This window comes from Gopherus evgoodei, chromosome 14 (assembly GCF_007399415.2).
Source record: "Gopherus evgoodei ecotype Sinaloan lineage chromosome 14, rGopEvg1_v1.p, whole genome shotgun sequence".
In the NCBI taxonomy this organism is placed as follows: Eukaryota; Metazoa; Chordata; order Testudines; family Testudinidae; genus Gopherus; species Gopherus evgoodei.
This window is the reverse complement of record NC_044335.1, coordinates 26,794,333-26,810,809: the sequence shown is the minus strand read 5'-3', so window position 1 is coordinate 26,810,809 and position 16,477 is coordinate 26,794,333. Positions and strand designations below refer to the sequence as shown.

Sequence of the window (16,477 nt, the reverse complement as noted above, 5' to 3'; positions counted from 1 at the left end):
TATGGAATTGTACTTTGTAAAAGCCAAGCAATGCTATCAAAGCACTACTGCAAAAAAAAATACAGTACAGTAGTAAAACAAATCTAAAGCTAGTAATAATCACTGCCACTGCCACTGGTTAATACAAACAAGGTGCAAGTAGAATTTTTCATCCCTATTTAGAAGGCTATCAAGAGAACAAACAGCTTTATGTGACATTGTAATTCTAGAGGACAGCTTTACAAATCCATATATTGATGTCTTCTAGGTTCATAATGAAGCCCAGTGACCATCAAGGTGGCAATTGATGAAAACAAAATATTTACACTGGGTTTCTTTAAAGTAATGTTATTAACAACTTTACTTTTCAGAAAACGTGTCACTTTTTTGTTCTCTTCTGAATTATTATTTTATTGTTGGTGTGGGAAACAAGACAGGCAACTAAAGCTTCTGTTATTTTAAATTGCCGTAAGTGCTACTGGGTGCTGTTAAACAGCTGCTGTGTTTTATCTCAGTGGTGGCTGAAGTGATACCAACAAATTCCTCTCCTATAGCAAGTAATAATTAACTACTGTTTGTAAAACACTTGGAAATCTTTGGACGCCAGGTGCTGGATAAAAGCGAAACATTCTGATAAAAGGGAAAACAATTATTTGCAACAAATAAATTGGATCCTTTTCCAGAATGTCATTATATTAACTGAAAGTGTGATTCTTTCTACAGAATGTGGAAAGATTCAGACATTTCAGAAGATTGTGAGAATGCTCTTTGATACTGGGATACGATACTATACTTGGTGCATTTAATTCCACTATAAGCCGCTTTTGTTGTAACACTTCAGTTGCTTTGGTTCTCGAGGATTAGTGTTTTGAAGAGTTCACAAGGAGTTTGAGACACTGTACGAACATACATACACAAAATACATTAAAAAGATACATTGCAAGGTCAGCGATTAAGAAATGCCAAAATTAAGATTGCTTCTGCAGCCTTGATTTGTCCCCCTTGTGCATATGCATTATGACGCAGCCTTAAATTACACAGTCATATAATATCCTTTCCACAGGACCCCTGCCTCATTCATTGCACATGATGAACTTGTTCTGGGGATAAATTAGGGTTGTGTAGTGAAAGAGAGTGTTGTCTGTAGGACCCCTGCTTCATTTGTTAATGAAGTTGGAAAGCATGTAGTTAATGAACCAAGGAATTGTAGGAAAAGAAAGGATGGGCTCATGGGTAAGGCAGTTAAATTTTTGTAGTTTAATTCCCTACCCTTCCACCCTGAATGAGGCAGAGCTGCAATGGCAGAACTACCATTGCTTTATCATTTAATCTTTCTTCAAAAATACTTTTGCTGCAACATGCAAAATTCTGGGCTACATACATGTTCTCTTGTTTTCAGCAAGACAAATGTTAAACTTACTTAGTTTGTTCTATTTGCTGATTATTTTTCTTCTTCCTTGGAGGCTTTTTCTTTTTGGGTTTATTGGCATTCTGATTGTTCTGTTTGTTGTTCACACCAAAATGTCCTGCAGATATATCACTTTGTAGCAAGTTTACCAACAGTGGACTTGTTAGAGTGACATCTTTATTGACTGGAAAACCAGGATTTTGTCCACAAGAAATCTGATTCCCATTTGGTGGTCCACTAAAAGAGGCATTAAAAGGTAACCCATGTCCAGTAAAATGACTTCCCGAATTATTGTTGCTTCCTTGCATTGACTGCAAGTGGGAAGGTACCATATTTGGCTGCTGTATGGGAACTTCAGGTAACATCTGTGTCAAGTTTACATCACTGTTTGTTGTAGTAGCAGAGTCCCCATGTTGCTGAGACATGTGGGGGCCAGGTACTGTGGGTCTTAAAACCTGTCCTTGAATTCCCATAACCTGAGAAGGATTGCCATTTACAGGGCCTTGCTGTGCCATAGTGAACTGCACCATGTTTCCTTGCATATTTGGGGTTGGTCCTCGCATTATTTGAGCTGGCCCCGTCATAACATTAGATTGGTTTTGATTATTAAATGATTGTTTATTGCCTTGCATCTGATTGGTCATCATCTGTTCCATCACTGAGTTTTGCTGTAGCAAAACCGGGCCTTGAGGTCCCATCATTTGATTGTGTGTTGCCATCATCTGGTGGCCCTGCTGGGGAATCATTTGCTTGGGTGGAGTCATCCTTTGTGGTGAAGGACCAAGATTTTGGTTTTGGGGTGTTACCATCATTTGGCCTTGCGGCATAAGCTGGGCTCGAGAAAGTATCATCTGGTTTTGAGGGTTTAGAGATCCTTGACCCTGAATGTTCACCATTTGTGCTTGGGAGGATACAATTTGCTGATGCATTCCCATAAGCTGAGACTGTGGTCCTTGCTGAGGCTGTCCCTGCATGTTGCCCATATTAACTTGTGAAACTCCACTAGCACCAGCCTGCTGGTTGTTTATATTTCCATGAAGTCCCATTAAACTGGTCTGCATCATATTTGGTGGGCCATGTGGTACCTGCATCTGATTTTGAGGAGGGCCAGATCCTTGACCGCCTTGCAAAATATGAAAATTTAAAATTAAACATTAAAAATTGCACTGGCATTAGACAAACAAATAACTTAGTTAAAAGAGAAACCCACCAGTTTAGTTACTTTATCATTTATTTTATTTTACCAGTGATTTAAAATATTTGTCAACACATTCACAAATTTCTGCCACAACATTTGACACTATAGCAGATAGTCATATGGAAGTGAAAAGGGGTAGGACTTAATCTAATCCAGTAAAAGTGTGTTTGTTCCTACATAAACAAGCTTCAAATCTTGAAGCTATATAACAAAGACAGCAACATATGGGGAATACTGACAAGATGACGTTATCAGAGCTTGCAGAACTGAGAAGAGAAGTTGCCCTAGAGGACTATATTTGGCAAGTGACTGAAGCATTAAAAAGGAAATTTCTTGTAATCAAAAGAGACAAAAATGTGACAGTCTCTAAACAGGAGTAGCTTTAAAAGTTTATTGGAAGATGAAAAGTTTTACTAGAGACTATGCGAGATTATATTTCTTCCAAGACAAAGATACTACATGTTGTTTTAAACTTGACCCAAGACTCTTCTTGTGGGGAGGACATCCCTTACAGATCTTCTCTTTTACTATTTCTACACTCAGAGACCCAGTGTTGAGGAACAATCTTCTTTTCAGACATAGAAGGCTGGATGCAGTTACTTCTGGAGCCCAGAAGCAACACCACTCTGAGCAATGGCAGATAGGGTTGTTTGAGAAATGAGGAACTTCCTGTGCTTGCTCTCATCCTGGAAGCTAAGCATGCTGCCTCTGCAGTATTCCTAGCCCCAGCTAGCAGAAATTATATGAAATTGGCAAGAGCAGAACATTTTTGCTGTACAAAGCTGCCTACATTACAGGAGTAAAAGTTAATTACAGAATATTAAGACAAGCAAACAAATGTTGAGGAATACAGGAGAAAATAAACTTGACACGGACCTGTATGTTGCACATTTTGACTTGTTTGTAGCTGAGGGGCTCCACTGCTCACAGGTGTACCTGGTGCTGTTGAAGGCACCTGACTTTGCATAAAGTTTTGATTAGTTTGCCCTCCAGGGAAGCCAGGTGGGAGGCGCTTGGGCATTCCTTAAAACAAAACATTTATTTATTAGTTTCTGTAATTTGGTTACACAAGTGCAGACTGACAGAGTAGCTCTTCCCATCAAGGTAGCAAGGACAGGCGGCAACAAACAGGAACCAGTGAAAATCAAAATATTCTAGCAGCTCAGTTCTTGCTCATCTTCAGTTTAGGAATTTCCAAAAAGGCAATGTTACTTAAGATTAAACACAAAACTATAGTAACTGAGTTGCTGAAAAAAAAGATGTTTGTGCTCGTGTACTTATAACCTTGAGCAGTTCATAACAGCTGTCTGCTTTAACAAAACCTGGTTAAGAAGCTACTGTTTCTTGAATCAAGTTATGATTACCTATGTTGTATTCCCTACATACATCATTATTCATTCAAAAGGGCAGATTTTGTAAAAACTAAAAACAAAGCATGATGCTTTACGGTACTCTAATCTTATTTTTATTGAGTCTTTTCCTTCCTAATGACACCCGGTATACACAGTCATAATACACACTGAGTGTGCGGCAATTTCTTGTGGTCTTTATTGTTGACTATGAACTCCCTGGGACAGAAACTTTGTCTATAAGGCACCATGCACACACCTTTTGTCACTATTTGTGTGTGTCTGGAGGGAAGGGCAGGGAGGGGGGGTTAAATGCAACTTCCAGCCTCAGAAGATGATGTAATTTAGCCATCATTGCTTTCCATTTATTCCTATATGTCAAAATAAGCACAATCTAATAAAAAGACGCAGTGATAGATTTAACTCAGATGTTCACAATTGTTTGGTCTTCGATCTCCATATTAAACAAATTATTTTAACAATTTTTTCCTCACATTGATCAGGCTACATTTGTCTTACTTCATACAGCAAAATATATACACTAAATAAATGTGTCTACTTTATTTACAATTAATAGCCTTATTTTTCAGGTTGGTAACTCTGCTAGGTTACACACAACCTTTAAACTGTGACAATTAGTGAGTTCTACTAATTGTAGTCATGATCTAATCCCAGTGTAAGGGGTAGTGCAGCATTGTGCTGCCCCTGGTGTAACTCAGGAGGGCAACTATAACTCAGCAAGTTGCAAACTTCTTCCTGTTTCCCCTGCTACTCCAAGAGGGAGTAACCGTGCGGAGTCTATACCTGGCACAGCGCACATTCGCTGGTGTGCCAGCACAGCTATGCCAGTTGGTGTACTGGGGTAACAGAGCCAAGGCTCTACATGGTCCCTGCAATAATTCTTACCCACCTTAGTGAGAGGTGGTGTAAATGACTCTGCACAGTCCACTTCCTCCTCTTACACATCCTGTGATGTGGGTAGCTGGCACACAGGGGCATAAGGGGGAGCCTTGCACTTCTTTTAAGCCTCTGTACCAAACCACAATTTGACACTCTGGCCCCACTGAGTTCCTTGCAAATTAACAACGTTCTAGCACATTTAAATAAATCACTGGCACATATATAAGTTTTATATATATATAAAAAACTCATAACATTATTAATATTTGATGACATCAAGGTTACTGATCAAGTCTGAGACCCAGGGGCAAATCTTGAATAGACACTCTTTGAAATAACCTGTGGAAGGACTGTCAGCTCCTAACAGTTTAGCAGGAGTTAAAGTTCAATCATTCAGAACTCAGATAAACACAGAAAAGTAGAATCTCACATAATTTTTGCCACATATTAAATCTAATCTAAAGTTTGTACTATGCTAAATTAAGTAAATATTGAATAAAATGAATATATGCATATATCTGAATTATTTATAAAGCAACAGAGAATATGGTGCTATGTAACCAAAGACAGATCCCTATCCCCCACCCTGATGCGCTTACAATTTAATTCAGACATAATACAGCAAGGGATAACTATGAACAAAGGAATGAGATAAGAAGCAAGGTGTAAGTCACTGTGGCTCCTCTGAAATCAATAGAACTGTGTCAATTTAAACCAGGCGAGGATACAGTAACCCATGTCCTCTACGTGGACAAGAAGAAGATCCGGAAATAAGTTCAAATTATATACATATCTTGCTAGTTGGTTGTCTTTATGTGAAATGTTTAAATAGTTATTAGAAAGAGTAGGATTTTATGTTTTTATTAAGTTAACATATTAAGAATTGAGGGGAAATATTTGACAAGATTATAGGAGTGGAGATCAACATTAAGACTACCTATCTGGAAGTAGTGAATCCTGATAAGGAATGAGATGACCACAGTCTGTGGGATCACAGAAGCTATTCCAGGTAAGAGGGGATCAGGCATCAGAAAGGGTAAAGAATTGCCTGTGGGTATTGGAGATGAGGGAAGTTACAAGACAGAAGCCCATGAACAAGAGCATGAAGAATTTGAATCTGACAGAAGGAAATCAGATACAAAGTGCAAAGACTAAATAGATGGGAGATTTGGTTGGAGCAAAAGGCACGAAACAGCCTATTGGATGGACTTGAGGTGTACGACATGAGAACCTTGGAAGCCACAGTGAATGGTGCATTAGGCATGGAAAGAGATTACTAGAGTATTGACAAAAGTTTTAGCAGTAGGGATTGAGTTAGATAGATGTTTTTGGAAATAAAAAAACCCAGCAGGATTTAGCAATAGCTTGAATGTTGAAGGGAACAAATATGATGAACTGAATGCTGCCATTTAGGGAAATGCTGAAGGAAGTTCAGAAAAAGTATGAGATCCAGTCTAGCACAAAACTACAAACACCTAAAGAGATAGAAAAAGTCTAGGATGAGGCTGTTGAAGGCAACAGACAGGTGGAAGACAACAAGAACAGGGATGTGGGATTTAGCCAAAAGCAGGTCCTTAGTGACCCTAGTTAAGGTAGTGTCTGGACTGATGCAACAGAAGCAGAAGATCAAGATGAGAGTTAAAGAGGAGAAAACTGAGGCAGCATGAGTAGACAAAAGAGAAGGAAGAAGATAGCAAGCCAGGTGATGTCAAAGGAGGTGTGAATTTTAGAAATGAATACAGTAGCATACCCTTGAAGGCAGAGAGCAAAAGAGTATAAATGTGAGGAAGGGGGTGACATGGAACAAGAAAAGTGAGGAGAGGGTCATGGGGATACATCAGCAATTTGGAAGGAGAAAGCTGAGATAAGTTATATACTTAGTCAATGGAAAGGGTTTTTAAAGTACTTTTTTTTTTTTTTGAAGTAACAATCTGATATAAGTTCTAGCTGTCTTTTTATAATGTAACTTATTTTTGATGACAGAAAAGTCTGATTTTCTTACCTCCTAAGCCAGGATGTAAACCTTGTGGACCTTGGTTTTGCTGCTGCATCACCATGAAGTTGGGGGGTACATTCCCCTGTTGCACCATAGGATTACGACCAGGAGAACTGACAGGCTGTTGAAATCCCTGGGGAAGTGCATTATTCTGAGGCGGCCTTGGTCCCATCTGCTGCTGTGTTTGGTTAACTGTTGGAGAAGATGCAGGAGATCCCTGCTGGAAGGAGGAGGGAGAAGAAGCAGGAGATTTGCTGGTCAGGTGGGGTTGCTGTAGTGGTGTAGGAACCCGTGAGGGCCCTCCCTGTAGATTCTTCATCTGCGGAGCAGTAAATTGACCAGGGTTGTTCATCTGAGAAAAGTTTGGGTGAGCCTGAGAGGCTTGCTGGCTTCCAAAAGGGTATGGAGGTGGAGGGTGGGAGGGAGTCTGGACTGTTGCTAAAGATGGCCTTGCTTGAAGTTGTTGCTGCATTTGTCCAGGCAATGGGGCCTTTTTCCATCCCTGGTTTACTGCTAATGTACCCATTGTTCCTTGGCTTGGAGGAGGCTGAAGTGCTCCTGAAGGCAGCTGGTTCCAACCAGGAGGAACTGGAACCTGACCTGGTGTGGTAAATGAAGGTCGAATACCCTGTTGTGGCTGCTGATGTTGTTGGGGGGGACGTGGCTGCAGCTGCGGCTGTTGCTGCAGTTGTTGAAAGTTAGCGGTGTTCATTTGTCTGTTTACAGGAACTGACTGCATTGAATGAATCTGAGGTGCTAAAGAGCCAGATGGATGGTTTTGCTGCTGGATAGTTAGTCCAGACAAGAGTGGATCCATTGAATCTATTAAAATAGCAAACAAATGTGACAATAAATAATATACTGCAGCCAAAGATATAAAACAAGAAAGAGTAAGTTACTTGCTTGCATTTGCTTTCTCCTCTGAACTCGAGATCCAATAAAAATTCACATTCCACCTTTCCAGTTTTCCAACGTATACAATAATTAGTACATTAAAAGAAGCCGGAATTTCTGGCAACCTTAAGAATCTAATCATAAGCATTGTGAAAGGTATAAATACAGTACTGTAGTCTCCAAGAACCTATTCTTATATAAGCCTTATATATAGTTAATGGGACCCAAAAAAATCTCCCAACTCTGAAGGGAAGATGGAATAACAAGAAATTATGAAGACAGTGTAATTAGATAATATTAACTATTCTCTGGAAATGTTTTCTGTAAAGAAGAGTGATAATGTTTTGCTTTTGCATTGTGCCTTACGTCAAAAGGATTTTAGACACACTTTACAAAACTGGGCAAGAATAATGACTATTTTACAAAGGAGCAAGTCACTTAACCTTTCTGTGCCTCAATAGTCCTAAACTCACACAACTTGAAGTGGCAAAAATAGGCAGAGAAATCAGGCCTTCAACTTCCAGTTCACTTGTACTGAAAAATTTTACTTCCCAAAGAGGTGCATTTGCTTCTCATTTTACAGTTGCCTCAACCTACACGTCCTTTTCCCAGCCCTACCCAACATAGTATTCATGATAATTATATAAATCTGTAATAAATTAACAATATCAAAATGTAAGCTCGTCAGCATGGGGACCTTACCACTTTGTGAAGTATTATGCCCACCAATGGCAGTGTATAAAAAGTAACGATTCTAATGCAAAAGCCCAAGGAAAGGAGAACCTAGTAGGAGCTGCACCTCGGAAATCAGGCCATTTATTTAGATGCCTAAATATCTTATTTAGATAATAGTAGCAAAGCATTAAATATATTAGATGTTTCCAAACACAACACCCCTATCCTGAAGAGTGTACAGTCTAAAAAGACAAAGGTAGACAGATCCACATCACAAAAATGCCATCACCCTAGCTGGTAGTCTCAGTAATGAGACTAACAGTAGATCTTTGGGGAAAAAAAAAAATTAAACAACCAAAAAACAACACACCATGGCATCAAGTCTCAGAGCCTGAGTCTACACACTTGGACTTGCAGGGCTCAGGCTACAGTGCTAAAAATAGCCATGTGGATGTTCTGAGGAGGGTGAGTCTCAGAGAGTCTCAACAGGAACATCAATATGGCTATTTTCAGAGCTGCAGTGCAAGCCCAAGTTTGTAGACCCAGGTGTGACATTCTGGAACCCCAATATTCACCACGGTCGTTTAATTAGGATATGTAAGGCCTTGTGAGGTATCCTTCTAAAAGTCTCGATTTGTTAGACATTAATGTCTCATTGGATTTTATATGCTATGTCGTATGTGAAGTTTGGCTATGAATGTGTTAATGAAATATGTTGTGAGAGACTGGAAACACCCACAAGCAGCCTTTCAGGTACAACAGTAAAAAAGACCAACCAATGTTAATAGCTTATTGAGGAAATGCACACAAGCACAAGGATTACCCAGGAACTGTGTATAATAGAAACCTCTCAAAGATAGTATTACACAATGGGAACTGTTTGACCCAGGTCACAGCAAAAGAGCTTTCCAGCAAGTGGGAAGAAGATATAAAAGGGGGACAATGACATCATGATGGGACCTCACTCTCCCTACAAACACACACTTGGAAACACCTGAGGGGAAAGGACTGAACTGTGGGAAGTGATGGTCCCAGGCTAGAGGGATTTTTAGCCTGTGTATGAAAAGCTGGGAAAGCCAAGCTGCAAAGTCAAGGTAGCTTGTGCCTTAAGAATCTGCCAGCCTGTTTATCACTCAGGGTGAGGATTTGCTAATTCATATCCTACCTATCTAGTGTGTTAAGCTCAGTTTGCGGTTTGTTTATTTACTAAGGTAATCTGCTTTGATCTGTTTGTTATCATTTATAATCACTTAAAATCAATCTTTTGTGGTTAATAAACTTGTTTTTGTTTTGTCTAAAACCAGCGTGTGGGGAAATTATAACCTGGGGCAGAAAGCTGTTGCATCTCTCTCTCCACATTGAGGGAGCGAGCGAATTTTAGGAGCTTACACTGTACAGTTTCCTGTGCAGTGCAAGACGGTATAACTTTGGGTTTCCACTCCAGAGGGGAGTGTGTGCCTTAGCAACTGGGAGGTGCCTTAGCTGAGCCTTTCCAGGCAGAGCTGATCTCAGTATCTGCGTGAGAAGCTGCAGGGTGTGTTGTCCCTATCTGTGTGTATGCTGGCGAAAGAGGAGAGCTTGGCAACTTATCACAGCACCACAGTGTGAAACGGAGCCCAGACTGGTGGGTCAGGTGGGCTCAGTGTTACCCCAGTTCCAAGTGGCAGCCTGAGGAGAACCTGTCATACTGGGCTCTAGGACGCACTTCTGCGGGTGTGTTTTTGTAGTGTAGACATACCCTAAGAATTGACCGCACACAAAAACTATTATTCTCTGACCCTGAGTGGTGACCCCTCCAGGCAGAGGAGGAGGAACAACAGTGTGGGAAAGCTTTCCTTTCCCAATGCAACTAAAAATATTTTAACAGTACTACAGTAAGAAACAATTCTGAAAATGATCATCAAGATTTGTGTTACTAAAGGTTTTTCTAATGTTTAAAACTATTAGAAGAAACTTTTCCAGGTAATGACAATACTTTCTTCCAGTGAAGAAATCATTCAAGGAGGGGTGTCTGTTAGAAAAGTAGGGGGACAGCCCAGGACCAAATTTTGGTGTTATCCTTCAGAGTATACTCATGTATGTGTCTATATGCTGAAGGAAAAAGAATTCAGAAGTACTTTGCAGTAAAAAAAAAAAAAAAAATGTCAATAGCAATAGTTGTATTCAGTGTTGTTGTAATCACTTTTATTGGACCAACTTCTGTTGGTGAGAGAGACGAGGTTTTGAGCTTACAGAGAGCTGAAGAAGAGCTTTGTAAGCTGTGTAACCTTGAAAGTTTGTCTCTCTCCCCAAAAGAAATTGGTCCAATAAAAGATATTACCTCACCCCCCTTGTCTGTATAACAGCAATAGTGACAGATAAATGCTATTACTGTACATGTTTTTTTTACCTGACTGTGAAGCAGGTCGCGGTGCCCTGGGCTGCAGCTCTGCATTAGCTCCACTTGCCATCATAGAAGAGGAAACATTTCCACTTTGGGACATCATGACATTTGTAGGATTGTTCATTCTTATTAACCCTGGAAAATTAAAAATCATTATTTGTTAGATCTTAGATGCAGTTGGTCACATTACTGTACCTACAATGGATAAGACTGCTTTCAAAAAGAAAAAAGTTAGAATAGCATTATTAATTTGTAATTAAACAAAACATTTCTTTAAACAAAGAATTCTTCCCCAAGAAAAGACTCAAATTGGACTTACTTAAGGAAAACTCCACTCATTTTACTCAGCCTATCAGTCTGAAAGTTTGCAAAGTAAGAAAATTCTCACTAAGAATAAAAGGAAGTATTTATACAAAGAATATTTTGAAATACTATTGGAATTTCTGAACTTACTATTGGTGGCATCTACTGTGCTAAAAAAAAGTGATATTTGACTCAATGGCAATATGAAAGCTTCACATGAGAAACCTAACAAGATGCTTAGCTACCAGAGAGAGGAGCATGATATAAAAATAGATTAGATGAACCAACATTTCTCTAGATGAAAACTTAACTGTCATAAACTTTTGATTAATTTTTAAGGTGCTTTATGACTGTTAAGCCAATATTTTACTAGGATGGCAATTTTGTCTCTTACATGTGGCTTCCATATTGACTTTGATTTGCTTATCACTTTTTCCAGCAAGATGGTCACCTCCTTTAGTGTGTTCAGAAATACCAAAAGGTAATTCAAAGCATGTTTTCATATGTATATATGTAAATAAAACATTTAAGCTTAACTTATTGCTTTGGTTCTGAATTAATAGAAAAAAAAACAGTGGCATCCTAAATCTTAGAGTGACTGAACTATTAACCAGTAATATATATAGTCCTCCTTTTATTTCTGGTGAGAAACATTTCTTACCCTGAAAACTTCAGATTCTAGGGTAAACAGACAACTTTATTCCAAATGTATTAATTATTTTATCTCTTAAAAGAAAAATTAGCTTTAATTAAAGTAAATATTTGAACTCAGAAGACCTTTGAAAAATTTGCAGCTTTTTTTTCGGTAATATTCAACCAAGTAATAATGTATAATGCACTTTTCACAGTCAAAAAGCTGTACATTCTCAAAATACACCGTGCGGCGTATTCATACACATTTTCTTTGTTACAAATGAGAGGCAAAAGAGGTAAAGTGACCTGCTCAAAGCTACACTCCAAATCGGTGGCAGAACCAGGATGAGAACTCAGGACCCGAGGAGTAAAAATTCTAACCTCATTCCTCCAGATTCCCCATTGACAGAATTATTATTTTAAAATCAGAATATGTTAATTCAAAGTTATTTCTTTCCTGAAATCTTCTATCCTATTCAACCTCTCTGCAGAATGGATTTGTAGTGGGAATGGTAGATTCTTCATTTTTTCCTCACACAAGAAAAGGGGCCACAAGCATCACTGGCAGGCCCCCATCCTCCAAAAAACAAACAAGTCACAAGGTTCAAGGAAAAAAGGGAATGGAGAATCAGTCTGACTTCCATGAGCCTGTGGCAAACACACTTTAGTTACAATAATGTACTTTGGATTTTTTTTTCTGTGCTACATAGAGGTAAAAAAATCACTTATCTAAGTGAACTTTTGGGAAAGTATTCTGAATCCCACATATACAAATCTAGCTCCTAATCCCATAAAGCTTTACCCATGTCCTATTGACTTGAACAGGACTACTCACTTGTAAGAAGTTACACATATACTCAAGGCTCTAGAAAAGCATTTAGGAGATGGAGAGAAAAGGACCATGTGAAGAGATATTTAGAGGAAAACCTTCATGGTTTCACTCAGATAGGCTGAGATTTTCAAAAATATCTATGGGAATTAGGCACCCAAATGAGGGGGTTACTCACCCTGTGCAGTAACAGACGTTCTTCAAGATGAATTTCCCCTGTGGGTGCTCCACTCCGGGTGTTGGTGCATCTCTACGCCTTTGCTCGGAGATTTTTGCAGCAGTACTCGTACTGACCATGCATGTGCAGATCCTGCCCCCCCGCGCTCTGAGTATACCTTAATAGTACGCACGTGTGGCTGGTCTCCTCAGTTCCTTCTCTACAACGGAGGCTACTCCAACTCAGAAGTGGAGTAGAGGAGGGTGGGCAGTGGGGTACCCATAGGGACACTCATCTCAAAGAACGTCAGTTACTGCACAGGGTGAGTAACCTCCTCGTCTTCGAGAGAGATGTCCCTGTGGGTGCTCCACTCCAGGTGACTTAAAAGCAGCATATCTCAAGGAGGTAGGGACTTCAGATCTGATAGGAATGCAGTAGATAATACAGCTGAGCCCAATCATGTATCCGAGAGAGGGCCTTGAGTAAGGGCATAGCGTTTAACAAATGTGTGTTCAGAGGACCAAGTGGCCGCTTTACAGATGTCAGCCAGGGGAACTTTGTGCAAGAAAGCTACAGAGGTAGCTACAGATCTAATGGAATGAGTTCTGATGGAGGCTGGAGGTGTAACTTGTTTTATCTGATAGCACAGTCAGATGCAGTCAGAGATCCAGTTTGAAAGTCTCTGGATAGAAATAGGTGTCCCTTTGGAATGCTCCGCGATGGAGATAAAAAGTCTAGAAGAGCTTCTAAAAGGTTTGGTTCTATCCAAATAGAAGGACAAGGCCTTGCGCACATCTAACATATGCATTGTGGCTTCGAAGGAGTTTGCATGTGGTTTCGGAAAGAAGGTCGGTGGATGTATTGGCTCATTAATGTGGAATGAGGAATGAACCTTTGGAAGAAATTTGGGGTGTACCTTGTCCTTGAAAAATAGCATATATGGTGGCTCTGCCATAAGGGCTGTTATCTCTCCTGCCCTTCTGGCAGAGGTAATTGCCACTAAAAATGCTGTTTTCATAGAGAGGTGTAAAAGAGAGCAGGTGGCTAGGGGCTCAAATGGTTGTTGAATTAGACAAGATAATACTAAATGAAGGTCCCATGGAGGGGCAGGCAGTTTAATGTCTGGGTACAGGGTTCAGAGTCCCTTGAGGAAACGCTTGGTGATCAGATGAGCCAAGACAGAGGTATTGTCGATTCTGTCATGAAAGGTTGTAATAGCAGCTAAATGGACTCTGATGGAGCTGAAAGAAAGGCCAGATTGCTTAATGTCCAATAGGTAGTCAAGTATGAGTGGGAGAGGTACAGATATGGGAGAAAGTTGTTTAGCTTAACACCACTGTGTGAATTGCTTCCACTTTCAGAGATAGGTGGTGCGAGTAGATTGTGTTCTCCTCTATAGGAGCACTCATTGAACTTGGTCAGAGCAAGCTAGTTCGTTTTGAGAGAATCATGTAGGTACCAGGCTTTGAGGTGAAGCATGGACAGATTGAGGTGAAGAAATCTGCCGTGTTGCTGTGATAAGAGGTTCGGAATAAGGGGCAATGAGATTGGTGGTCGAACTGACATTCTGGTGAGGAACGGAAACCACAGTTGTCTAGGCCACGATGGGGCAATCAAGATCACCATGGCACAATCTGTTCATAACTCTGTGAGAACTCTATGGAGAACCGGTATAGGGGGGAAAGCGTAGAGTAAATTCCGGTACCATGGGACCATGAACGTGTCTCCCAGGGAATGTTTGCTGAGTCCTGCTCTGGAGCAAAATTCGGGACATTTCGTGTTTTTCGCAGTTGCAAAAAGGTCTATGGAAGGGTGACCCCAAATGCAGAATATGCTGCGGATGACTGTCTTGTTTATCTCCCATTCGTGATCCCAGGGAAAGTGTTTGCTTAATTCGTCCGCCGTGGTATTCATAACTCCTAGAAGATAGGCGGCTGATATGCAGATGTTGTTCACAAGGCACCAGTTTCAGAGCTTCACAGCCTCTGTGCAGAGTGAGAGCGAGCGAGCTTCTCCCTGCCTGTTTACATAGAACATGCAGGCAATGTTGTCTGTCATTATGCGTACATGTTGATTCCTGATTAGTGGGAGGAAGTGATGGCAGGCATTGCATATGGCTCGAAGTTCTAGGACATTTATGTGGAGGGAGGTTTCGGTGGAAGACCATAGCCCCTGGACTGTGTGGTGAGACATGTGGGCACCCCACCCTGTGACGGATGCATTGGTAGTTATTATCAGGGATGGAGTGTCCTGGAGAAAGGGGGACTCCAGAGCAGAGTTTGGAGGGAACTGTCCACCATAGCAGAGAGTCTTTGACTTGGAAGGGTATGGAGAGAGGCTTGTTTAGAGAGTGCATGTTTGATTTGTAACCCGTGGCCAACCAAGCTTGGAAGCACCTCATGTACAGGCGTGCGTTTTGGACCACGAAAGTGCACAAGGCCATGTGACCTAATAGTTGTAGGCAGTCTCGGGCAGTTACCTGGGGACTGTTGCCAAGTTTTGTGGCCAGAAGTTTTATGGTGTTGAATCGGTCAGGTGGGAGAAATGCCAACCCCGTTGGGGAATCGAGGTCTGCTCCTATAAACTCCAGGTGCTGGGTAGAATATAATATGGATTTGTTTTTGTTTATTTGTAGAACAAGAGATAGGAAACAAATCGATGGTGAGTTGCATGAATCGGAGAGCTTTGTTGAACGTCGAGGCTTTGAGGAGGCAATCGTCGATGTAAGGAAATATTATGACCCCTTGTTTCCTGAGGTAGACCATGACTACGGATAGGAGCTTGGAGAAAACCCAGGGGGCGGTGGAACGTCCGAAGGGTAGAACCTTGTATTGAAAATTGTCGAGTCGAGGGTAAAACGAAGGAAACATCTGTGGGCCGGATGTATAGTGACATGAAAATAAGCATACTATAGGTCGAGGGCTGAAAACCAATCACCCTGCTCCAGTGCTGGGATTATGGTGGTGAGAGTTAACATCTTGAACTTTTGCTTTTTGATAAATTTGCTGAGCCGCCTGAGATCGAGGATTGATCACCATCCCCTAGTTTTCTTTTCTATTAAGAAATAATGGGAATAAAAACCCTTCCCTCTGTGTTGTTCAGGCACAAGTTCCACTGCTCCTAACTGAAGGAGATGTTGTACTTCTTGGAAGAGTAGTAACTCATGAGAGGGGTCCCTGAAGAGGGACAGGGAGGATGGGTGGGAGGCAAGGAGAGGAAGGGAATAGAGTAGCCCATTGTTACGAGCTCTATAACCCACTTGTTGGTGGTAATGCTCTGCCATTGGTGGGAGAATGGCCGTAGGCGGTGTCCAAAAATAGGGACATGGAATGTAAGCGCTGAAGTAGAAACGTTGTTTTCTAGGTCCTCGACCAAAACTTCAAATCGGCTTATTAGTTGGAGGGGGTTGAGGCATTACCGAAGAATTGAGACGACTACTCCAATATCTGGGTCTCTGGCATTGCTGTTGTTGTTGCTCCTGTGATCTATGGAAGTGCTGTGTATATGTGGGGTAGCGTGGACGGTGGTAAGGTTGAAATCTATATTGTCGCCTTCTGGTCATAGGGGTTTGGATTCCTAAGGACCTGAGGGTTGCCCTTGAATCCTTCATTGAATGAAGTACATCATTCGTGGTAGAAGCAAACAGTTTGTCACCATCAAAGGGAAGATCCTCAATGGTACTCTGGACCTCTCATGGAAAGGAAGAGGAGAGCCATGAACCTCGGTGCATGACCACTGCTGTGGCGGTGTATTGGCTGCATCGAGGGCCGCTT

The 16,477-nt window shown here is 40.9% G+C and overlaps 1 protein-coding gene across 3 annotated transcripts in view; it reads right to left on the bottom strand.

The window, feature by feature from the left end:
• NCOA6 (nuclear receptor coactivator 6) overlaps positions 1–16,477 on the bottom strand; it is a 76,174-nt gene that overhangs the window by 32,338 nt on the left and 27,359 nt on the right. For all 3 annotated transcript variants that reach the window (XM_030533511.1, XM_030533512.1, XM_030533513.1), the window contains exons 7-10: positions 10,789–10,917; positions 6,837–7,652; positions 3,462–3,608; positions 1,400–2,510 (exon numbers count right to left, since the gene is read on the bottom strand). In XM_030533511.1, coding sequence (XP_030389371.1) covers positions 1,400–2,510; positions 3,462–3,608; positions 6,837–7,652; positions 10,789–10,917 — 2,203 coding nt within the window. The remainder of the gene's footprint in view (positions 1–1,399; positions 2,511–3,461; positions 3,609–6,836; positions 7,653–10,788; positions 10,918–16,477) is intronic.